This window comes from Bos javanicus, chromosome 8, assembly GCF_032452875.1.
Source record: "Bos javanicus breed banteng chromosome 8, ARS-OSU_banteng_1.0, whole genome shotgun sequence".
NCBI lineage: Eukaryota > Metazoa > Chordata > Mammalia > Artiodactyla > Bovidae > Bos > Bos javanicus.
The window spans coordinates 66,444,839-66,470,746 of NC_083875.1; the positions used below are offsets into that span (position 1 = coordinate 66,444,839).

At 40.7% G+C, this 25,908-nt stretch overlaps 1 protein-coding gene across 3 annotated transcripts in view; it reads left to right on the forward strand.

Moving 5' to 3' along the window:
• The window catches only part of LOC133252845 (contactin-associated protein-like 3), a 236,558-nt gene that overhangs the window by 39,474 nt on the left and 171,176 nt on the right, over window positions 1-25,908 (forward strand). For all 3 annotated transcript variants that reach the window (XM_061425821.1, XM_061425822.1, XM_061425823.1), the window contains exons 2-3: window positions 1,755-1,865; window positions 20,415-20,608. In XM_061425821.1, the coding sequence (XP_061281805.1) occupies window positions 1,755-1,865; window positions 20,415-20,608 (305 nt within the window). The remainder of the gene's footprint in view (window positions 1-1,754; window positions 1,866-20,414; window positions 20,609-25,908) is intronic.

A 25,908-nucleotide genomic window follows, 5' to 3' on the forward strand; every position in this document is an offset into this window, starting at 1 on the left:
TCTCTGGGTCCTCTAACTTTTTTAAATCCAGCTTGAATATCTGGAAGTTCATGGTCCACGTACTGTTGAAGCCTGGCTTGGAGAATTTTGAGCATTACTTTACTAGCATGTAAGATGAGTGCTATTGTGCGGTAGTTTGAGCATTCTTTGGTATTGCCTTTCTTTGGGATTGGAATGAAAATTGACCTTTTCCAATCCTGTGGCCACTGCTGAGTTTTCCAAATTTGCTGGCATATTGAATGCAGCACTTTCATAGCATCATCTTCCAGGATTTGAAATAGCTCAACTGGAATTCCATCACCTCCACTAGCTTTGTTCGTAGTGATGCTTCTTAAGGCCCACTTGACTTCACATTCCAGGATGTCTGGCTCTAGGTGCATGATCACACCATCGTGATTATCTGGGTCATGAAAATCTTTTTTGCACAGTTCTTCTGTGTTTTCTTGCCACCTGTTTCTTAATATCTTCTGCTTCTGCTAGGTCCATACCATTTCTGTGCTTTATTGAGCCCATCTTTGTCTGAAATGTCCCCTTGGTATCTCTAATTTTCTTGAAAAGATCTTTTGTTTTTCCCATTCTGTTGCTTTCCTCTATTTCTTTGCATTGATGACTGAGTAAGGCTTTCTTCTTTCTCCTTGCTATTCTTTAAAACTCTACATTCAAATGGGTGTATCTTTCCTTTTCTCCTTTGTTTTTGGCTTCTCTTCTTTTCACAGCTATTTGTAAGGCCTCCTCAAACAGCCATTTTGCTTTTTTGCATTTCTTTTTCTTGAGGATGGTCTTCATCCCTGTCTCCTGTACAATGTCATGAACCTCCATCAGGGACTCTGTCTATCAGATATAGTCCCTTAAGTCTATTTCTCAATTCCACTGTATAATCATAGGGGATTTGATTGAGGTCATACCTGAATGGTCTAGTGGTTTTCCCTACTTTTTTCAATTTAAGTCTGAATTTGGCAATAAGGTTTCATGATCTGAGCCACAGTCAGCTAACTGATGTTTTTTCTAACTGTATAGAGCTTCTCCATCTTTGGCTGTAAAGAATATAATCAATCTGATTACAGTGTTTACCATCTGGTGATGTCCATGTGTAGAGTCTTCTCTTTTGTTGTTGGAAGAGGGTGTTTGCTACTTTATTTTATGGCATCTTACTGTTATCTAATCTCTTGAGGTTATTTACATACCTTGAATCTGCATGGTGAAAATGCTACATAATGATGTAATACATACATTGTCTTTCCAACTTCATAATTAGTGACATCACATTGATAGCCTTGAATTGACCACAGTAGAAGTATTTACACCAGTGTTTTTGTTGTCTAGTTGCTCAGTCATATCTGACTCTTTAATGACTCCATGGATTGTAACTCCTCTGTCCATGGGATTTGCCAAGTCAGAATACTGGAATGAGTTGCCATTTCCTCCTCCAGGGGATCCTCCTGACTGAGAGATTGAACCCAAGTCTCTTGCTTGGCATGAGGCACAATATACACCACGGTGAAGTGACAAATACTACCACTCAGCCCGATGTTAAACATTTACTAATAAACCTCTGATCAAGACTAATGTTTGCTATATACTCTAATGCTTTCCTAGCCTGTTGATTAAAGGAAAGGAAATTAAGGATGAAAAAGATGGAGAGGGGGAGGGGAATGAGAAGGAAATGAAAGTAAAAGGGAAGGAAAAAGACAGGAAGAGAAGACAGAAAAGTGTCAATCAATGTGTTAACCAGAATGTGGTGTTTTTCCCCCCAGATAACTGTGATGCTCCTCTGGCTTCCTCCTTGCCCCGGGCTTCCTTCACCAGTTCCTCAGAGCTGTCTAGTAGCCATGGCCCTGGTTTTGCAAGTCTTAATCGCAGGGATGGTGAGTCTGCAACTGTTTGCTTGTTCATCTACTTTTTTAGGTTTTAGAACAGGTTATAGAAGGGTGACTAATCAAGTGTGCTGGTCAGGAATAACTAAAACAACACATGTAGAACCAGGGTCACAGCCACTGGGGAAAACTGAATAGGCCACTGCATATGTCTGTGAAATGTGAAGCTGCCATAGGATATGATGGTAAAATGACTTCATCCCAGGACTTGGCCTGAGGAGACCAGGTGAAGACTGCTACTGAAAATAAATATCCCCTACCTATTAGTGGAAAAGGAGTTAGTGACTTATTTTTTGGAGAGATATTCATCCACTTTTGCTACTTGAATGTTGTTGAATAAATTACTTTTTCTGTTGCACAAATATTAATTCAGTGGTTTAAATACATGAATATATACACGCAAAGCTTAAATGTTTTGATATGTTTTTTAAGAGATAGATTTTTTAAATGAAAGATTTATTCAGAAAGTAAAAGTTAAAATTAACTGTCTCATGTAAAAGCACTGCTGTAAACTCTGGAGATACTACTAGGAGACTGATTGTGTTTCTCCCTCTTTGACATTTTCTAAGATAAGCATTTAAGTCTAGCTTGAATTTACTGTGTCCTTAAGAATCAAATTCCAAAACCTAGTAAGTGATCAATAAACGGCAGGGAAAAGTAAGAAAACAGGTGAAGAAATTCATTGAACTCATGGTGGGAAGGCATGTCCATTAATTGCCCACCTTCATGATCTTTGCCCAGGAAAAGGAATTTTTATGGGCAGATATTTACTCCTCAAAGCATCAATCATCCATAATCTAGATTTCAATGAGATCAATAAAATTATCAAATTACCCATTTTTGGTCTGATGGTTACTCTAATATCAGTTTATCATATAAACTTTCCATGGTTGCCCTAAAATTGTAAAACCTAAATAAGCCATATTTAATTAGTTTAAAGAAGCTCAAGGGGCTTGTGTGTTGTGTTTCAAATTTGCATATGTCGAATGTGTTTATGATTCAGGACTCTACTACTGTCAGTATGGTAGCACTGGAAAGTTTATAAACATTAGAAGGGAAAATCCTGAAGTTTAAGATGAACTTATTTTTATTATATTCAATTAAAAAATTAATAACTCAGAGTATGATAAGCCATCATTATAAAATGCTAAGTACAAAGCTTATCTTCTATATTTAAACTACTCTCTTTGCAAATTTAAATTAATTAAAGAGAGTGGCAATCAGCTAATGAGGTTTTTTTTTTTTAATGGTTGTTGCTATTCTGATTGCATATAATGTAGATTTTGCTAAATATTTCTAGATGCTACCACCTGATTTCAGACCCATTTCTAAAGCATGTTTTAGATAGCACAATTTATCAATATTCCTTCTGAAGGATTATTTATGTGTGTTTTCTTTTAAAAGTCAGCGTCTTGGAGTCTTTTTTTGACATTTCCTTTGCCTTGATGAATGCTGGAGAACATATTAGTTCACTTTAGATTACTGTGAGGTAAAATATGGATAGTATAAAATGTGGATGAGCAGAATAAGCATAATGATGAGATGATTCTTAATATATAGTAGTTTTGGCTTTTAAAAATTATTTTGTGTATGATGTAGCAATGAAAATCACATTGGACTCCCTGATATATGGTTAAAATTCCCTTGGTCTATGTTATGATATTCACAGGTTTTAAAGAAGGTGGTCTGTCTTACATTTCTAGTTTCTTACTTTGCCCAGAAGTCACTGAACTTCTAGAATGTTCATTAGAATTAGAAATACCTCCAATATTACAGCTTCCACCAAGAGCTTTATACATAATAGCCCATCACTTCGTCTACCTGATATATAAAGGTGATAAGAGAATAATCTATGTATAACTTTTGATTGTGTGAGTGTGTATCTATCTATAAATTTGACCCCCTGTATAAACCAAAGTCAAAAAATTCAAAATTGAAGGTATCTGATGATTTTAAAGTACATCACTGATTCAACACATAACAATACTTATTTATTAGAATTTATTGCACATTTAATGTTTTTCATTTTGTATATTTTTGCTTTTACATTGTATTTATGTATTTATTTTGTTTTCTATTAATTTATGAAAAGGAGTAAACTATTTCTTAGAGAAGACTTTACAATAAATAGAAAAAAGAGGTCTGTGAAGGATATTGAGAGGGATGAGCAGAGAAGTCAGGGTAGATCCATGTGTTTCCAAGGACAGGCAGAACCCAAGCAGAGAGTCTAAAATCATATTGCTGCTTTTGTTTCCATTAATATTAAGTTGATATTTCCTAGAATTATGTTACCAAATTTTTCTCATAAAAATAAGATTGCTGAAATCTGTATATTCTAAATAAGAATGTTGTAATATAACTTCATTTTTTTCATCTAAAAAATCTCCTAAGGAAACTTTATCCAGTTTATCCAAGTTTTTCCAGACGAAAGTTAAAAAAACAAAACCCAAACCAAAGACTATCTTAGGGTAAACCATTCTGGACTTTCATTCTGTATCTTGCATATAAAAATAGCCTTTTGTTTTTACAATTATTGTTACTCCTCAGACTGGCTCTGTAGCATTTCAGATTCCAACATCGCTGTGCTCTCTTTAATCATGTGATCTGTAAACACAGGTATGATAGTGAAATGTGTGGTTCTGACCAGAAGCTAATTGAAGTTGATTAGAAGGACATATCGGAGAAGGCAATGGCAACCCATTCCAGTACTCTTGCCTGGCAAATCCCATGGATGGAGGAGCCTGGTAGGCTGCAGTCCATGGGGTCGCTACGAGTCGGACACAACTGAGTGACTTCACTTTCACTTTTCACTTTCATGCATTGGAGAAGCCAGTGGCAACCCATTCCAGTGTTCTTTCTGGAGAATCCCAGGGACGGGGTAGCCTGGTGGGCTGCCGTCTATGGGGACACACAGAGTCAGACACGGCTGAAGCGACTTAGCAGCAGCAGCAGCAGCAGAAGGAAGTATACACACATTTGGGCTTCCCTGGTGGCTCAGCTGATAAAGAATCCACCTACAATGCAGGAGATCCCAATTCAATTCCTGGATTGGAAAGATCCCCTGGAGAAGGGGATAGGCTACCCACTCGAATATTCTTGGGCTTCCCTGGTGGCTCAGATGGTAAAGAATCTGCCTGTAATGCAGAAGACCTGGGTTTGATCCCTGGGTTGGGAAGATTCCCCTAGAGGAGGGCATAGCAACCTACTCCAGCATTCTTGTTGCAGGAAGGAGGACTTCTTCCAGAGCCCAAAATTGGGCTCTTGTCTAACACTCAGAATTAAATTGTCCAAAGAGACACATGTGCTGATAAAGCAAGAGATGTTATTGGGAAGGGGTGCCTGGGTAGAGAGCAGTAGGGTAAGGGAACCCGGGAGAACTGCTGTCACATGGCTTGAGCCTCGGGTTTTATGGTGATGGGATTAGTTTCCGGGTTGTCTATGGCCAATCATTCTGACTCAGAGTCCTTCAGGGTGGCACATGCATTGCTCAGCCAAGATGGATGCCAGGAAGAAGGATTCCGGGAGGTGGTTGTACACATGGTGTCACCTTTTGACCTTTCCCAAACTCTTCCTGTTGGTGGTGGCTTATTAGTTCTGTGTTCTGTACCAGGACCTTCTGTTGCAAAACAACTTATGCAAGTGTTTACTATGGTGCCTGGCCAGGGTGGGCAGTTTCAGTCAGTGTGCTTCCCCTATCACTCTTGGCTGGAGAATCCCCATGGACAGAAGACTGGCAGGCTATAGTCCATGAGGTCCCAAAGAGTCGGACACAACTGAATGACTAAGCACAGCAGCATACACACATTTTGTTTGAGGCCAATTGCTCAGTTTCTTTGTACACTGGTGCTGAATTGAATCTAAGAAACAGAGTGAAAAGCTGTTGTTGAACCACGAAAAGATGCTAGGATTCTTGTCCTCTGGAGGAGAAGACTTCAATCTGGGGTCAGAGACGAGGCTTGATGGCTCAGAGCTTTTGTGTAATAAAGTTTTATTAAAATATAAAGGAGATAGAAAAACCTTCTGACATAGACATCAGAAGGGGGTAGAAAGAGTACCCGCTTATTAGTGTTAGCAATGGAGTTATATACTCGCCAATGAATCCAAAGAATGTCCGGAGGTTGTAAAGACCTCACCAGACCTACTCCCATAATTTACATTTTAAGATAACAGGATTAGCCAGAAGGTTTAATCCAGAGACTGTCCTCAGGCAGGATACATTATTGTTATACAACTTCCAGATGTTCAAACTGGTTTTAGAAAAGGCAGAGGAAGCAGAGACCAAATTGCCAACATCCGCTGGGTCATCGAAAAAGCAAGAGAGTTCCAGAAAAACATCTATTTCTGCTTTATTGACTATGCCAAAGCCTTTGACTGTGTGGATCACAATAAACTGTGGGAAATTCTGAAAGAGATGGGAATACCAGATCACCTGACCTGCCTCTTGAGAAATTTGTATGCAGGCCAGGAAGCAATAGTTAGAACTGGACATGGAACAACAGACTGGTTCCAAATAGGAAAAGGAGTACGTCAAGGCTGTATATTGTCACCCTGCTTATTTAACTATTATACAGAGTACATCATGAGAAACACTGGGCTGGAAGAAGCACAAGCTGGAATCAAGATTGCTGGGAGAAATATCAATAACCTCCGATATGCAGATGACACCACCCTTATGGCAGAAAATGAAGAGGAGCTAAAAAGCCTCTTGATGAAGGTGAAAGAGGAGAGTGAAAAAGTTGGCTTAAAGCTCAACATTCAGAAAACGAAGATCATGGCATCTGGTCCCATCACTTCATGGGAAAAAGATGGGGAAACAGTGGAAACAGTGTCAGACTTTGTTTTTTTTGGGTTCCAAAATCACTGCAGATGGTGATTGCAGCCATGAAATTAAAAGACACTTACTCCTTGGAAGGAAAGTTATGACCAACCTAGATAGCATATTGAAAAGCAGAGACATTACTTTGCCAACAAAGGTCCATCTAGTCAAGGCTATGGTTTTTCCTGTGGTCATGTACGGATGTGAAAGTTAGACTGTAAAGAAAGCTGAGCACCAAAGAATTGATGCTTTTGAACTGTGGTGTTGGAGAAGACTCTTGAGAGTCCCTTGGACTGCAAGGAGATCCAACCAGTCCATTCTGAAGGAGATCAGCCCTGGGTGTTCTTTGGAAGCAATGATGCCAAAGCTGAAACTCCAGTACTTTGGCCGCCTTATGTGAAGAATTGACTCATTGGAAAAGACTCTGATGCTGGGAGGGATTGGGAGCAGGAGGAGAAGGGGACGACAGAGGATGAGATGGCTGGATGGCATCTTTGACTCGATGTATGTGAGTCTGAGCGAGCTCCGGGAGTTGGTGATGGACAGGGAGGCCTGGTGTGCTGCGATTCATTGGGTCGCAAAGAGTCGGACACGACTGAGCGACTGAACTGAACTGAATCCTAAGGAATGTAGAGGGAAAAAAGTTTGTCCTTTCTTCTGCCTTGAGAATTCCAGGCCCCTCTCCCCTTGGGGACCCCTAGACTTCTTATCAACCTGCCTAGGAAATGACTCTCTCAAGAGTCTGGGGTGAAGTAGTAAAGGATAGCTTTGTTACTTTGCCAGGCAAACAGGGTCACAGTGGGATTAATGCTTTTAAATTCATGACTTCACACTTCAGAAAGGTAATGAGAGTTTTTATAGCAATTGTTCAAAGAGGATGTGATCAGGTCATGGACGTTCTTTTGATGGTTTGGTGGTGAGATAAATGGAGTCACCCTTCAGGTCCAACTGGCCTGGGGTCTCCAGGCTTGTGGGCAGCATACTGTCATTAATCATTAACTTCTCCCACCTCAAGGCAGCTTCAGTATCTGCAAAATAGCTCAAAGATATGTTGTGTATATCCATTGATGGGGAAACAGGACCTCGTCCAAAGGCTGCTCTTGACTGTTTCTTCCTGGTCTCACATCCCTCCCTTCCCTAATTAACAACTGCATGAATCTGCCCTTTGGAACTCAGGGGAGGTCATAGAGGCTGAATGAAGGCTGTTTCCTGTAATCAAAGAAATGAGAGACATAGAAAGTTGTGCTCAGGAGCCCCATAGGGCCCTGCATGGTATCATGTTCTTTTTTGTTTCTCCAAAATGCTTGCATAAACCATCATTCCCAGAAAGAGGAACCACTCTATTCATGGCCCAGGTGCTGAAATTCTTGCACTCTACTGCAGCAAGCCACTCGTCAGCGACAGTGCAGATGAGATTGCTTCAAATTTAACTTGATCAAAAATGACATTTCAGATTGCTATATCGTGTATTGCCAACGGAAAGTAGATGGAAACAAGCTGAAATGACTGGATGTTTTCCTTTCTCTTTGTAATTCTTCACCTTTCTCATACTGAGACATTGATCCCATTTCCTCGAAATAGACATATATTTTGGTGGAGCCAAGAAAGATTTTTGTCTAAAGTTCCAATACAGTGAATGACTAAGCATTTTAGAACTATTCTCAGTTTTAAGATACTTATTTTTCAAGTTAGGAAGTACATTTACTAGTACAAGTTAATGTAATAGGTTTTAGCAGAAAATAAAGATGTATGATTACATTAGGAAAAAATGCTTAGACCTGGGCATTAGACAGTGAACATTTTCTTATAACCTGCAATGTCTGATTATTTGGATTCTGCAGTATCCCAGATAAGATATGATATTGAAAGGTTGTTGTTGAATCACGCGAATACACCGGGATTCTTGGCCCCTGGAGGAGAAGAATTCAATCCGGGGCCAGAGATGAGGCTTGATTGCTCAGAGCTTTTGTGTAATAAAGTTTTATTAAAGTATAAAGGAGATAGAGAAAGCTTCTGACATAGGCATCAGAAGCGGGTAGAAAGAGTACCCGCCTGCTAGTGTTAACGATGAGGTTATATAATCCAAAGACTGTCTGGAGGTTGTAAAGACCTCATCAGACCTACTCCCATAATTTACATTTTAAGATAACACTGTCCTCAGGCAAGATACACCCTTGTAAAGACCAGGTCTACTCCCATAATTAACATTTTAAGATAACAGAAGATTGAATCCAAAGACTGTCCTTAGGCAGGGTACATTATTGGTATATAATCCTAAGGAATGTGGAGAAAGAAAAAAAGTTTGTCCTTTCTTCCTCCTTGGGAATTCCAGACCCCTCTCTCCTTGGGGACCCCTAGACTCCCTATCAACCTGCCTAGGAAATGACTCTATCAATATAAAACTCACTCTTTGTTATAACAAAGTTAAAAAAAATGGAAAGAGTGAATAATAATTTAAAATGTCTAAAAGTATGTCAATTCCTGATATAAATCAGAATATTACATCAAAAATTTCTGATGCAAATCTTATAATAATTAACTTTCCCCTCATATTTTTTCATAGAATCATAGTTCTCAAATATTCCTATCTTTTATTCACAGGCTAGAAGCCTGGTAGAACTGGTCAGTATTCCCAAATACTAGTCTGAGTAATTCAAATTGCCATAAAAGAGCTTGTGAATCAAATTTTTATAGATATATGAATATACTGGGAAATTTTTGCCTCTGGATGTCAGATTTTGCATTCTGTTTGTCTGTGCTTCTAAAAGTTTTTAGACCAATTAAGGCCAATACATATTTTTTCTTGAAGCCACCATTTTTTTCTGTTGTTATTATAATTTTTTAAACAAGTGATCCTGCAGATGCACTGTGGTTGTTGAGTGCAATGAATAAGCCAAGTGTAACAGCATCTGTAAAATACACTGACATACTAAGGCCTGGGCAGCACTGTCCTGACAACCATGTAACTTTACTAAATCACAGCTCCTCTAAAATGCATGATTGTAGGGACTTCCTTGGGATCCAATGGTTGACTCACGCTTCCAATACAGGGGACTTAGGTTCAGTCCCTGGTCAGGGAACCAAGATATCACATGCCATGGGGCAAGGCCAAATAAATAAATAAAATAATAAAATGCATGTTAGTAGCATGTGGGAGGAGAAACCATCAAATCCTAGAGTTTGTGCAGACCGGGCCATAGAGTTGTCATATGGAATTGCACAGAACTCATCTTTTCTGATTCTTCCATGGTCCTTTTCAAGATCTAGAGTCTTCAGTTTACCCCCATAGAGCCTAAGGCACTAGATGACACAAACCAGAACAAACCAAGCATGTTTTCAGTGACGTCAACAACCTCCAGGGAGACAGTGTTGTCGTTTCTATCATGTAGCCCAAATTATAGAACTACCCCCCAAATAAGGCAATCTTCAGTCTCTTTTGGATTCATAGCCTCTTTTGAACAGAAGAACATCTTCCAGGGATGCTCAGATTTTTTTGCTCCTACTTCTTTCCAAGACAGTATTTGGATTTACAGACAGGTTCCTGCCCTCATGGAGCTGAACAGTCGGAAGCGTGCCCCACGTTGGGGTCTCAGCTTCTTGTTATCTACTGAGGGACGTTTGTCTGCTCTTAACTCTGGGGGTTACTGGGCACCCATTCCTGAAACCTGTGGCAGATATACCTCTTGGTAAGATCATGTTCCCAGGGAATAAGTCACTGTCCCTTTGGGAATCTGTCTGGTGTCACTCCTTGCCTCCTTGAAGCCTGACCTTGAGTCTCATTTGGTTTCCAGCCTGAATTACCTCGATTACAGGTTTAATTTGTCTTTGTCAAGTTAACCTGTTCAGATTCAGTCAGACTCTCATTTAACTTCTATACCCCCTTTTAATGGCCTGTGGGGAATTCTGGGTCACTATGTGGGGGGTGGGGTGGTGCAGGGAATCCTTTGAATGGTTTTGTCCTATCCAGAAGTGACTATCACGTCTACTCAGCTTGTTGGCCAGAGGTGGTCACATAGCCCCTCTCAACCACCAGGGGACATGGAAGTGCAATCCTCCCTGTGCCTGGAGGGAGAAAACCAGAAATTGTTGGAAACTGTTAGTAATGACTGCACAGCCCCTGCAAGATTCAATTCAGTTCAGTTGCTCAGTTGTGTCTGACTCTTTGTGACCCCATGAATCACAGCATGCCAGGCCTCCCTGTCCATCACCAACCACCGGAGTTTACTCAGACTCACGTCCATCGAGGCAGTGATGCCATCCAGCCATCTCATCCTCTGTCGTCCCCTTCTCCTCCTGTTCCCAATCCCTCCCAGCATCAGTCTTTTCCAATGAGTCAACTCTTCGCATGAGGTGGCCAAAGTACTGGAGTTTCAGCTTTAGCATCATTCCTTCCAAAGAAAACCCAGGGCTGATCTCCTTCAGAATGGACTGGTTGGATCTCCTTGCAGTCCAAGGGACTCTCAAGAGTCTTCTCCAACACCACAGTTCAAAAGCATCAGTTCTTCGGCGCTCAGCCTTCTTCACAGTCCAACTCTCATATACGTACACAACCACAGGAAAAACCATAGCCTTGACTAGACGGACCTTTGTTGGCAAAGTAATGTCTCTGCTTTTTAATATGCTATCTAGGTTGGTCATAACTTTCCTTCCAAGGAGTAAGCATCTTTTAATTTCGCGGCTGCAATCACCATCTGCAGTGATTTTGAAGCCCAGAAAAATAAAGTCTGACACTGTTTCCACTGTTTCCCCATCTATTTCCCATGAAGTGATGGGACCGGATGCCATGATCTTTGTTTTCTGAATGTTGAGCTTTAAACCAACTTTTTCACTCTCCACTTTCACTTTCATCAAGAGGCTTTTGAGTTCCTCTTCACTTTCTGCCATAAGGGTGGTGTCATCTGCATATCTGAGGTTATTGATATTTCTCCTGGCAATCTTGATTCCAGCTTGTGCTTCTTCCAGCCCAGTGTTTCTCATGATTTACTCTGCATAGAAGTTAAATAAGCAGGGTGACAATATACAGCCTTGACGTACTCCTTTTCCTATTTGGAATCAGTCTGTTGTTCCATGTCCAGTTCTAACTGTTGCTTCCTGACCTGCATACAGATTTCTCAAGAGGCAGGTCAGGTGGTCTGGTATTCCCATCTCTTTCAGAATTTCCCACAGTTTATTGTGATCCACATAGTCAAAAGATCTATTATCACCCTACAAGGTGATCGCCCCAAATTCCAAATGGGCCCCAGAAAGCCTCTCCTCTGTTTGTTTATGCCTCTCACTTTCTTTATCCCCCTTGGACTTCATTCCTGAACAAGGTGTCTGAATCACTTCTCCTACCACCTTTTACCCTTCCTCCATTTCCCCTCTTTCCCACAGTGCTCTGGGCTTCCATCTCTTCCTGACAAAGAGGGAGACACCACACGTACTGTTTCCTATTTTCTGAGTTGGTCTTTGTCCTCTTTGGCTTCTCTAGAGCATAAGGGGATAGTGATCACTGGCTAACAGGATTTGCTGGAGAGAGGAGTGAAAAACACAATGGATTATCTTTGCAGAATTATGTCTGTGTTTATAACCTGCACAGTAAGTATCTCAAGGTGGCAACAATTTTGCCATAGTGTTTTTTCCAGGAGTAAATACTACCTATGACGTACTTGGCAACTTCCCCAAAGGTATGTAGAAGCTCTTCTAAGCACTATCCAAATTCTAAGATAGTTGTCTAGCAAATTCAGCTGTTTTTTTCCCCCCAAAGTAATTCACTTTTATGTTGTGTGTAATATACCGAAATGTTCATGAAAGTTATTTACTTAACAGTATGTATCCTTGAGATGAATGAGGGCTAGTGGCTTAGTCAGTAAAGAATCTGCCTGCAATGCAGGAGACCCAGGTTCAATTCCTGGATCAGGAAGATCCCCTGGAGAAGAGAATGGCCACCTACTCTTCACAGTATTCTTGCCTGCAAAATTCCATGGATAGAGGAGCCTGGTGGGCTACAGTTCACGGAGTCGCAAGAGTCAGACATGGCTTAGCGAGTAAACCATCACCATCCTGAATACACCATGATGTCATTGTTTATTCCACTTTTAATATTGGCATCCCTATGAAGATATGCTTTGCCCCATCACCTCATACTCCTTTACTCATACAATGTAATTTCATTGCTTCTCTTGGGGATATTCCTTTTTTCTTTTTTTGGAGTCATGAGGAAAGATATCCCAATTGAGGTGGTCTTCAATCCTGCCAAAGGGGTGAGGTTCAATTAACAACCGTTCACGAGGCATCTGGTATCCTCAAGATACAAGAGTCCCATGTTAAAGCGCAGAGCAACCCTGAATTGCTTGTTTAACTGGTGACATAGAAACTGATCCAGGAAGACCATAGCCAGTGACTAAGGCTGATGGAATATCTTAGTGGAACCTTTTGTTGGCTGTTCCTGCCTTTGCTCTGAACATAATGAGGAGCTCTGGACCACTTGCTGACTGGAAGATGGTATTTCAAGGGTTGCCTGTTCTCTCTACAGTGTGATTTTTGCAGTGGATTCCTCCCTTGTTGCTGTGTTTCCTTCAAGGAAATCCAGTGGAGGGGCTTCGCCCTGACAGATAATAGTTCCATAGTCACCATCTGCAGGGCTCCAAGATCACTGCAGATGGTGCCTGCAGCCATGAAATTAAAAGACGCTTACTCCTTGGAAGGAAAGTTATGTCCAACCTAGATAACATATTCAAAAGCAGAGACATTACTTTGCCAACAAAGGTCTGTCTAGTCAAGGCTATGGTTTTTCCTATGGTCATGTATGGATGTGAGAGTTGGACTGTGAAGAAGGCTGAGTGCCGAAGAATTGATGCTTTTGAACTGTGGTGTTGGAGAAGACTCTTGAGAGTCCCTTGGACTGCAAGGAGATCCAACCAGTCCATTCTGAAGGAGATCAGCCCTGGGATTTCTTTGGAAGCAATGATGCTAAGCAATGAAACTCCAGTACTTTGGCCACCTCATGCAAAGAGTTGACTCATTGGAAAAGACTGATGCTGGGAGGGATTGGGAGCAGGAGGAGAAGGGAACGACAGAGGATGAGATGGCTGGATGGCATCACTGACTCAATGGACGTGAGTTTGAGTGAACTCTGGGGGTTGGTGATGGACAGGGAGGCCTGGCGTGCTGCGATTCATGGGGTCTCAAAGAGTCAGACACGACTGAGCGACTGAACTGAACTGAACTTACTGGGGATGAATGCCAACTCACCCCTAAATGTTCCTTTATCAGTTGTATTTGCATTTTGTGATGCTTAGGTCTGATTCTTTCTGCAGTCTCACTTTACTACTCTGTTTTACATAACAGGTTCTCAGTACATACTCTTTTTATCCAAGGCTTTCACAGTGTGCTTACAAAGTGTAATGAATGCAGCTAAATAAAATCACTAAAGAAAATGTAACTTTTACCATCAACGGAACTTTTTCCAGAGGCTTCTGGCTGAGTGGGCAGTCAAGTATGGATGGACGATTTAGTTCTCATGGTTATTTCCCTGACATGGTCCTAAACTGTATTTAATTGAAAAAGGAGCCATTGACTTAAGAAGTGTAATGGCATGTCCGTGGGAAGTGGTGGGGGCCTTGGAGTAGAGTGCCTGGCCTCCTGGCCTTCTGGGCATCCTGTATTCCCCACCTTTCTCTACATATCAGAGGGAAATGATGCTTATTCTGAGTGACCCCACAAATGATCCGGACTCATATCTGTTCTGAGCAACTCAGGGGCCCTCTGAAAAATGCACAATGATGCTTTTATAGAATTAGACCAGATCTCAGAACTGCACCTTTGGTAAACATGAAGATTTCACATGAGATGAACAAATAAGCTCGGTCATACACATTACTTAGTCATAATGAAGTACTACTACATGTTTGGATGGTTTATAGGCTTGCTGGGCAATTCTCATTTTATTTCTAAGATGAGAAATTAGCAGAATCGTCTTATAGTCATATGAGTACAGAACTTCAAATAAGAACTGAAAAGCTAAAAATCAACTCAATTCTTATTGCCTCTCTACTGTATGTTTTCTAACACTTGGTTAGGAGTGTCAGGCTGGTTTACAAAGATTTGGAAGGATGGATTAATTACAGCTCATGCAGGCAGGATATCTCAGGCTCCTGTTTTGTTGTGGCAAGAATTTGAAACAACAGACTGGTTTACAGCTCAGTTACAGCTCAAGCAGACAGATCTTTTATTAGACAATGAATAGTACACTCCTGAGAGGAGGGAGTACCTGACCCTGAAGGAGTGGCCACGATCCCTCTTGACTTTCCCATCTTCTCCTCTTGGTTCTGCCTTGTGAGAGGTAGGGCTTGTACCAGCCACCAATCAGGAAAAGGAATGCAAATAGATGTATGCTCAAGGCTGGCTGACAGTCGCAAGTTACATAACAGTAGGATTTATTGCACATGACTTTCCCATAATTTAGTCTGTTATAATCTGATGGATATAGGTATAGAATATTTATGAACCCTTAATGGGCCTCTGGCTGCCTAAGGTCACTTGAGGACACATCCGTGCATCAAGGGCACTGTGTGCTGGAGTTGGAGAAGCCCCTGTGGTTAGTTTGTATCCACTATTTGCCTAGAATGCTTGTGCAGCAGTTGGAAAAGTCTCTGTGGTTACTTTTGTAGCATATCTGTGAGCTTTCCTGGGCATGTCTGGGTGAGATTTAGAGATCAGCTTGCATCCCTTTAGGCTAGGCCATCCCTTGTAGCTAATGCCTAACTCCCTACCTAACATTAGTGTATATGAGAAGCAAAACAAAACACACAGTAGTAATGGATATTTCTTTATTTTTATGCAGAAAGAGCTGCAGCAGTGAATGTTAAATGCCACAGGCATTGAAAGTTGTCCCTTGGGATGCTTCAGACAAAACTTCAGGGAGTCACAGTTGAACAGTCACACTGTGTTTTTTTCCCTCTTAATACTACTGGCATTTAACTGAAATCACACATTAATCAGTATACACTTTAAAATTTTATTTTGAATTGTCTTCTTACAAAGCCATTACAGGGTATGTTTGTATTTAGTACAGGAATGTGTTTTACTAGGCTGCTGTGTGATTTTTTTTTCCCCCCTTATGGATGCACTTTTTGGAAAACGGTCTGTTCTCTCCTGCTCAGGCTGCTAGCAGATTGCTGGGAGCACAGCAGAAAGGGGATCAGAGGTTACCTAGACAGGTCCCAGAGGCAAAGTTTCTGTGTTTTCTCTACATCTTTATAGTCAGGAATGGTATATGTAGCTAGCTGAAACTGCTTCTTAAGAAATTAGAGCTGGAGCAATGCTTAAATTTTCCTCAGCACAGTAGATGGGGTTGTGACAAAAACATCAGTATTTAAAGCCCAGAGATCTCTGAGCAGGCAGATCATAGAGCATCCCCAGGGCCTGCCCACCCATCAGCCCCTCTTGCCTGGAACATCTGTCATTCCTGGTTCTCTCATCCTCTCCCTACTCACCCAGCCCCATCTGGAATCAGTAATATGTCTCCTGTGAATTTGCTGTTGTTGTTCAGTTGTTAAATTGCGTCTGACTCTTTATGATCCCATGGACTGCAGTACGCCAGGCTGTCTTGTCCTTCACTATCTCCGGGAGTTTGCTCAGATTCGTGTCAATTGAATCAGTAATGCTATCCAACCATCTCATACTCTGTTTTCCACTTATCCTTTTGCCTTCAATCTTTCCCAGCATCAGGGTCTTCTCCAGTGAGTCAGCTTTTCACATCAGGTGTCCAAAGTATTGTAGCTTCAGCTTCAGCATCAGTCCTTCCAAGACTATTCAGGGTTGATTTCCTTTAGGATTGACTGATTTGATCTCCTTGCAGGCCAAGGGACTCTCAAGAATCTTTTCCAGCACCACAATTCAGTGGCATCAATTCTTCGGCACTCAGCCTTCTTTATGGTCCAGTTCTCACATCCATACGTGACTACTGGAAAAACCATAACCCACCAGGCTCCTGTATCCATGGGATTCTCCAGGCAAGAACAGTGAAGTGGATAGTCATTCCCTTCTCCAGGGAATCTTCATGACCCAGAAATCAAGCCCAGGTCCATCTGAGTCACCAGGGAAGCCTCTTCTGTGAATTACGATGCATTTAAGTGAGGAAAAAAACACACAGGGCTTGATAAGATCCATTTGAGACAATGTAATGGAGATCTTGAAGGGAAACTTTCCTTGGTGACAGTTTCAATTTAGCCATTTACTTACTTGACATATAGATGCCCTGGAGATGGGTGGGTCTCTTCACTTCAAATTAACCCATTTGACATTGGTCCCTTGGGTATCTCTCTGCTCTGAATCTTGTTGAAAGTTTAGGAAGGCATGAAATTATTTTTCTTTTCAGCTCTGGGTAATTTCCCTCTCGGCACAAAGCTGACAATCTTTATGAAAGTTCATGCCCCGTGGTCATCAGGAGCAGGGGTCATTGTCTTGGTGGTCAGTGACCAGGATAATTAAGGCCCCAGCTGAGAGTTTCCTGTTTAACCTTTCCTCTCCCCCAAAGACACAAGTCACTGCCTGTGTCTGATCCGACCAAAGGTGGGGGAAGCAGTCACACTGGAATAAGTGGAGACAAACCTTCCAATATATCTGCCAATTGTTTGCTGTTTTAGTCCCTGAGTCTTGTTCAACTCTTTGGGACCCCATGGGCTATAGCCTGCCAGGCTTTTCTGTCCGTGGGATTTCCCAGGCAAGAATACTGGAGTGGGTTTCCATTTCCTTCTCCAGAGGATCTTCCAGACCCAGGGATTGAACCTGCGCCTCCTGCATTGGCAGGTGGATTCTTCACCACTGAACCACCTGGGTGGTCCATGTCTGCCAGTATAGAAATATTAAATACAGTCTGGCTATCAATAAACAAACAATACTGAACAATGGACAAATCACAGAGATACGTTCTTAGAAGGGGTAGAGAATGAAAAGGGAGCTAAGCTTTAATAAAACACCCTCATCAGAACCTAAAATGGTTGTTTCTTCTTTGCAAAGCAGAGACTATAACACCTGTCTTACTAGCAGGGTGTGTGTCAAGTAACACTTGGAGCATCTGGGAAGGTCCTTAGCACATCCCATGCTTGTGAGAAGTTTTGGCTACTTCATTTTCTCTTGTTTATCTTGTTTATTGCAGAACAGTGGTTCAGCTCCACTGGTCAGTAAAACTGCTCAGTGCTCCCTAACAGTGTTCAGGTTATATTTGTGTATTTCCTATTTTTTCCAGTCATTAGAAAAAGAGGCAGTCACCTCAGTGGACTATGTGAATGAGCAAAAGCACAGTAACTCACATCATCAGCCAGCAGGTATCTGGGGATTACCCTGTGGCTGTGTTACCTAACTGAAATGAATTGCCCCATGGCACAGGGTATTCTGCAGTTTCATTACTTTAGCAGAGTACCTACTTAATCAAATAGCTTAATTTGCATACCTCTTCACCACAGGTAAGGGATATGAAGTGTTCAAGGTCGATTACCTGCAGATGTTGAAGACTGGTTGACAGAAATGTAGATGTATCTGTGAGAGAGGCAACATGCTGGAAACATGCTGATACTTTTTAGTCTGTTGTGCTTCTGTACATGTGGTACTCATAACATGTTAATGTTATTTCCTGACTTCAAAAGAGATTAAAAATGACACAGAAAGATTGTCAAGTTTTTTAAAGAAGTGTATCATCAGTACATCCTTTGATACTAACTAATATAAGTCAGAATACAGGACATTTAATAGTTTCTCAGAGATTTAAAAGGATTCATAAAAAAATTTGTAAGTAGAACCTCTAAGTTAAAATGACAACTAAATGCCAACACCTAATATTTGACTTATTTTGGTTACAAAATTACAGGCAATTGCCGAGTAATATTACTTGGGACTATTAGTTAGCCCTCAGCTAGAACTCAGAGGGACTTCTCATTCATCAGATATTAGTTGGGACCTTTGCACAAATGAATAAAAGTAGCAGGAAGGTGTTGGGTGATGATCAGTCCTGTGATTAAAGACAAAGAAAGATTGAGAAACTTTCACAGGTTGTAGAACACTAAGGACACACAGCGACTAAATGCAACACAGGATCCTGGAACAGAAAAGTGAGTTAGTAGAAAAACCGGAGACATCAAAATAAAGTTGATCATTTCTTTAACCTTGTACCAGTGTTAATAGCTTAGTTTTCATCAAAGTGCCATGGTGATGTCAGAAATTAACATTAGGAGACATTAGGTTAAAAAGTAGACAGGAATTCCCTACCCATCTTTGCAACTCTTTTGTAAATCTGAAATTATTTCAAAATAGAAAGTTTAAAAATGTATTACAGAACAACCAAAAATGTGGCATATTTAAGATTCTGGATCAAAAGAAAAGATATTGTGCTTGTGAAACAGTGAGAAGAAACTTTATAATATTGGAACAAAGAGGAAGTCACAGAAAGAATTTGTAAGCTTCAGACTTAACTAAGGGTTATACATGCAGTGCAATTAACAGAGGACGTAGTGAAGTGATAGATGTGCCCACTTGCTGGTGATTTGCTGGTGACAGCTCCACACACTGTTGTAAGTACCCCACTTCCATTTCCCTTTGAGCTATCCTGTAACCATGTCACACATCTCCTGAAGTGCACTGAGTCCTAACAGTTTTAGTAAACAGGGTGTGGATGTTAATAATTGCCCTTAATAAGAAGATAATAAATGTTGCCTACAGTATCAGGCTTTATTATGAGAGTCTCAAATTAGGTGTAAGAATAATGGGAAAAAACTTTTAAAGCTACTTTTTTCATGTTAGGGGTTGTTTACATGACACTGTTTTCTAGACATGGATAATTAGCAAAATATCAGTTCTAGAATTCATTTCAAATCTATTTCCCAATTTTATATTGCATAATAATTTAAATGAACAAAACATATTATATAATATGATATCTAAATCCAAATTCAAAACTCATGTTTCTAATAAATGGAAGAACAAAATATACCAATAATACATTCTCAGAAATCTGTAATTCTTTGGTTTCTTACTGGCACTGGCAAAAACAAAGCCCAGTGATTTCTACTCTGCACCTATTGTCATCAATATGTGAGAAACTCCTTATTATTAGCCTCCTCTGGGTTCTCATTCATCCTCCCTCCTGCCTGTTCAGAACCCTCGCTCCCCTGCACAGAAATTAATTTCATCTTCACCACTCCCATGTTGCCTTTCAAGTTATTCTTTAAATTGTTCTCAAGTTATTCTATTATGAGTCTGTGAGCACCTTGAGTGCAGGGCTATGCCATAACCATCTTTGTTATCCCAGTACTCAACACTGTAGTTCCTCATGTTAGGAATCCCAAACTAAGATTTTCTAGTTCTGCTATGGTCTGCATATTTTCCTTATGGCCAACAGAGGGCAAGTCATGCATTAAAGCCAATAAAGACACTAGTTCCAAGCGCTGATGTGATGGCCTGTTGTCCACCTGTTATATTAAGCACTTTCACTTAGTGGGACCCCCAAACTACAAAGAATCAGGGGTTACAGACGATCCAGTTAATATAAGCTTCATTCATTTACACATAACTTGTGTTTTTACTTTTTGTTTGTATAAGTGTGTGCAATTGTGAGGCATTATATAAGGAAGAATGTGAAAGTATGATATTTATAAATTTCATTTATGATACTATTCTTCCAGGTTAATAAAAATTTCAAAGATTTCTCCATCTTTATCATTTTTCTTTTTTCTATTCCCCACAAAAAGGAGCTGGTGGCTGGTCTCCTCTTGTGTCAAATAAATACCAGTGGCTGCAGATTGACCTTGGAGAGAGAATGGAGGTCACAGCTGTGGCCACCCAGGGAGGATATGGGAGCTCCGACTGGGTGACCAGCTACCTCCTGATGTTCAGTGATGGCGGGAGGAACTGGAAGCAATATCGACGAGAGGAAAGCATCTGGGTATGTGCATCTATTGAAAAGCAGTCTGTCAGAGTATGCACTATGCCAGTTACAACATTTTGCTGCCCATCTGTCAGGTCAAGTACAGAAACAGAGCCTCCTAAATTACTCAAAAATATTCCCACTGAATGTAAGGCACAGGTGACATTTTAGAATACACTGTCTATGTATAATTTATGAAATAAGTAAAAAGTAAAACAATGTAGGGGAAATGTCTTCCCATTATTTCTTTAAACAGTGTGTAGTCTAAGGTTTAAATAAATCACATGCAGCTCAATTTATTTTTGTTTAATATCAGGCACGGTAGTTTGTATTGCCTGAGCATTTTTTAATTAAAGCATATTCATGTTTTTCTGTGTCCTCTGATAAATTGAAATTTCTAAAAGACTCAGAACATTTAAAAATTGATGTAATGGACAGTCCATCTCCTTTAGGATGGACTGGTTGGATCTCCTTGCAGTCCAAGGGACTCTCAGGAGTCTTCTCCAAACCACAGTTCAAAAGCATCAATTCTTCGGCACTCAGCTTTCTTTATAGTCCAACTCTCACATCCATACATGACTACTGAAAAAACCATAGCCTTGACTAGACAGACCTTTGTTGACAAAGTAATGTCTCTGCTTTTTAATGTGGAGGACTTCTTGAGGCATATGTTGAATTCCTGCTCCAACAGGAACCTGAGCACCATGTGGCTCCTTGTAATTTATGGACAGTATATGGTTAGGATTCTTTGAATCATAACTACTTTAATTTACATCAGTGATGTAGTTTCTATTCTGATCACATGCTCATGCTCCTTTTAGAAGAATTAAGTTTTGTTTGCTTAACTTTTGGAATTTTAAAATATACGTAATCGACTATATAGTTAGGGTTTCATATCTTTAAATCACAGTTTGCTCCAAGTGAAAAGCTTCCAAAGAAGAGTGTTGTAAAGATCCGCCCAGGTTTTGCAATTGGGTGATGGGGCAACCAATGGGCGGGGTGGGGGGGTGGTGTGGCCTGAAGATTTGTCAAATGGAGACAAAATTACTTTTTTCCTTTTTATTAAAAATGTAATTTAGGAATTCGGAAGAGCAAGGAATGAACTGTTAGTGTTTAATGGGGACAGGGTTTCAGTTTGAGAAGATGAAAAGTTCTGGAAATGGGTGGTGGTCATGGTTGCACAGCAGTGTGAATGTTAATGTCTAGAATTGTGCATTTAAAAATGTCTAAAGGGCTAAATGTTACGTTATATATATTTTACCACAATAAAAAATATACAGTGTGTCTTCCATTTAACTTAGTCTAAGGATGTTGTGTAACTTCATTTTTTTTTTTTTTTCTGAATTGTCATAGTAAGAGGAAAAATGTCAGCTAAAAACCTATTATCAATAAGGTTAATAGGCAACAAAATGATAATATGTGTTGGGTAACAAATTGCCCTCGTTTGAGTTTCCTTAGACACTAATGTTATGTTGAGACCTAATAGATTGTGGTCTACTTAACTTTTTTGTCTCTGAAGCGCTTATTAAGTTTGTCAGTAAATGTTGATGTAAATTGAATCAAGAAGAACTAGTTAATTATCTAACACTAATTAAAAGAATAAAATGAGAAGGAATTTGTGAGTGTTTTTAGGGCTGCCTGACAAAGTTTCCAAACAAGCAGTTGCCATGTATATGATTGGAAGCAGTTTTTCAGTTCAGTTCAGTTCAGTCACTCAGTCGTGTCTGACTCTTTGCGACCCCATGAATTGCAGCATGCCAGACCTCGCTGTCCATCACCAACTCCCGGAGTTCACTCAAACTCACATCCATCGAGTCGGTGATGCCATCTAGCCATCTCATCCTCTGTCGTCCCCTTCTCTTCCTGCCCCCAGTCCCTCCCGGCATCAGTCTTTTCCAATGAGTCAACTCTTCACATGAGGTGGCCAAAGTACTGGAGTTTCAGCTTTAGTATCAGTCCTTCCAAAGAATACCCAGGACTGATCTCCTTTAGAATGGACTGGTTGGATCTCCTTGCAGCCCAAGGGACTCTCAAGAGTCTTCTCCAACACCACAGTTCAAAAGCATCAATTCTTCAGCGCTCAGCTTTCTTCATAGTCCAACTTTCACATCCATACATGACCACAGGAAAAACCATAGCCTTGACTAGATGGACCTTTGTTGGCAAAGTAATGTCTCTTCTTTTGAATATGCTGTCTAGGTTGGTCATAACTTTCCTTCCAAGGAGTAAGCGTCTTTTAATTTCATGGCTGCAGTCACCATCTGCAGTGATTTTGGTGTTGTGCTAATTCTAAGAGCACCAAGTCCAAACCAGAGTCAGTTCAGTTCAGTCACTCAGTCGTGTCCAGCTCTTTGCAACCCCATTGACTGCCGCGGGCCAGGTCTCCCTGTCCATCACCAACTTCTGGAGTTTACTCAAACTCATGTCCATTGAGTTGGTGATGGCATCCAACCATCTCATCCTCTGTCATCCCCTTATCCTCACACCTTCAATCTTTCCCAGCATCAGGGTCTTTACAAGTGAGTCAGTTCTTCTCATCAGGTGGCCAAAATATTGGAGTTTCAGCTTCAATATCAGTCTTTTCAATGATCACCCAGGATTGATCTCCTTTAGGATGGACTGGTTGGATCTCCTTGCAGTCCAAGGGACTCTCAGGAGTCTTCTCCAAACCACAGTTCAAAAGCATCAATTCTTCGGCACTCAGCTTTCTTTATAGTCCAACTCTCACATCTATACATGACTGCTGAAAAAACCATAGCCTTGACTAGACAGACCTTTGTTGACAAAGTAATGTCTCTCCTTTTTAATATGCAGTCTAGGTTGGCCATAACTTTTCCAAGCGGTAAGTAAGCGTCTTTTAATTTCATGGCTGCAGTCACCATTTGTAGTGATTTTGGAGCCCCCCAAAATGAAGTCTGTCACTGTTTCCACTGTTTCCCAATCTATTTCCCATGAAGTAATGGGACTGGATGCCATGATCTTAGTTTTCTGAATGTTGAACATTAAGCCAACTTTTTCACTCTCCTCTTTCACTTTCATCAAGAGGCTCTATAGTTCTTCTTCACTTTCTGCCATAAGGGTGGTATCATGTGCATATCTGAGGTTATTGATATTTCTCCCGGCAATCTTGATTCCAGCTTGTGCTTCATCCAGCCCAGTGTTTCTCATGATGTACTCTGCATAGAAGTTAAATAAGCAGGGTGACAGTATACAGCCTTGACGTGCACCTTTTCCTATTTGGAACCAGTCTCTTGTTCCATGTCCAGTTCTAACTGTTGCTTCCTGACCTACTTACAGATTTCTCAAGAGGCAGGTCAGGTGGTCTAAGGTATTATTTAAGAGTAAGCAGGTTTAACTGTATAGCACAGGGAACTTTGCTCAATATTATGTGGCAGCCTGGATGGGAGGGCAGTTTAGGGGAGAAAGGATATGTGTATATCTATGGCTGAGTCCCTTTGCTGTCCGCCTGAAACTATCACAACATTGCTAATTGGCTATACTCCAATTTGAAATAAAAAGTTTTTCTTTTTTTAAAGAATAAGTTAAAGTTAAATGAAGCACCTACTTATAAAGAGAAACTTTATTCAAAATTGCATATTATTTTTCAAAATTAGGTAACTAATGGTTGTGCTTATTCTCTCAGTCATGTGCAAGCCCATGGACTGTAGCCTGCCAGGCTCCTCTGTCCGTGGGATTTCCCAGGCCAGAATACTGGGGTGGGTAGCCATTCCTTTCTCCAGAGGATCTTCCTGACCCAGGGATCAAACCCTCATCTCCTGCGTTGCAGGCAGATTCTTTACTGTCTGAGCCTTCAGGGTGCCTACTTATTCTTAGTTGTATGAATTAAGGTTTATGTTTTTCCCACCTTCAACTCCATTTGATTGAGAAAGTGTGAAAATTCTTATTTTTCATTGAATCTGGTTCTAGGGGAACCTCATCTAAGCATCACCTTCTGTCAGTCTGTTTAATGATCAAGTGCCTTGTGAAGTAGGGTCAAGAATGGTGGTGAGGACAGAAGGATCTCTCAGACCTATGCATCATATCACACAGAAAAGACTGGTGAAGTAGCCTGCCTCCCACTCCTGAACTTGTATAAATAGAGACCTGGCCTACCCTGCCTGTGCCCCCAGCACTTCATGGTGCCTGGGTCTGAATAGAAAGTTGGACAATATTTGCTGAATTATTGAGTGAGTGGACTCTATCTTCTGGCAGGTTGCCTTTCTTGAGCTCTCTGCTCTGTGCTTCTCTGTAGCCCTTTGTCCCAGCTTGTAGCCCTTGGTACTTGAAGGTCTAGTGTAGGTGTTTCTCCTCTCTTAGCATTTTTAATTCCTTTAGGAAAGGGGCTCATCCTTGCATCTTCAGCATTCATTATCATGGGTTAAGTGAATTCACCTCTTACTCCAGGCCCATTGTACACAATTGGCATTGACAGCAGTAAGTCTTACTACTTGATAATTATGAATTATACTTTCAGTTACTTTAAAAACATTAGGCACAGTGAGCCACCCTTATCATGGGTCCTGGGAATGGGCCAGCCTTGCAAGCAGGCCTTTCAGATGGTAGCAGTCAGAATTTCCCTGCTGACTCTTCTGTGTACATGCTCACTTACTTCCTTGTGGGTGTAGAACTGCAGCCCTGGAGGCTGTTAGCTGAGGGCTGGTCTTTGCTCCTAGAGGTCTCCTGCCTCCCTTATGCTTTCTGTGTGGCCTGCTCTTGCAGCTGCAGGTCAAGTCCCTTTCACCTGGTGATATGTTTCACATTAACATTTATTGATGAGTGACTGCTTCCATGGCTAAATTAGATTTCTGTTTGAAAATAACCAAATAAATCACAGTACTCAGAACTGTAAAATACACTCTAAAAGGATTTTATTTAAATCAAATATAGGACTGTGTCTTAAATGAAGGTAAAATTATTGCCATCTTTTGCCAAGTGGTGCCCTACTTCTCAGGACACACACACTCTTTTGATGTGCAGAGTAAATGTCTTCATTTGAAATGCAGTGGAAGAGATATCACTGAAAAAAAAAAGGTGAGGAAAAGGGGTTCATTTCCTATAAGATGTGAACAAGCATGGATTACAGCCCATTGGGAAACCAGGTGGCTTGACAAGGCTTGATACTGAACATTCATAGGACTTACAAGATGTTTGTAAGTTCAGTCCAACTAAATCAGAAAATGGCCAGAATCTTTGGATGCTGAGGGTCATGGAACAGCACTGAAGTGAACAATACAACAGATCAGTGATCACTGGCAAAGTTCAGGAACGTTTATTTTATTTTTTATAATTAACTTATTTTATTTATTTTTTGATTATTT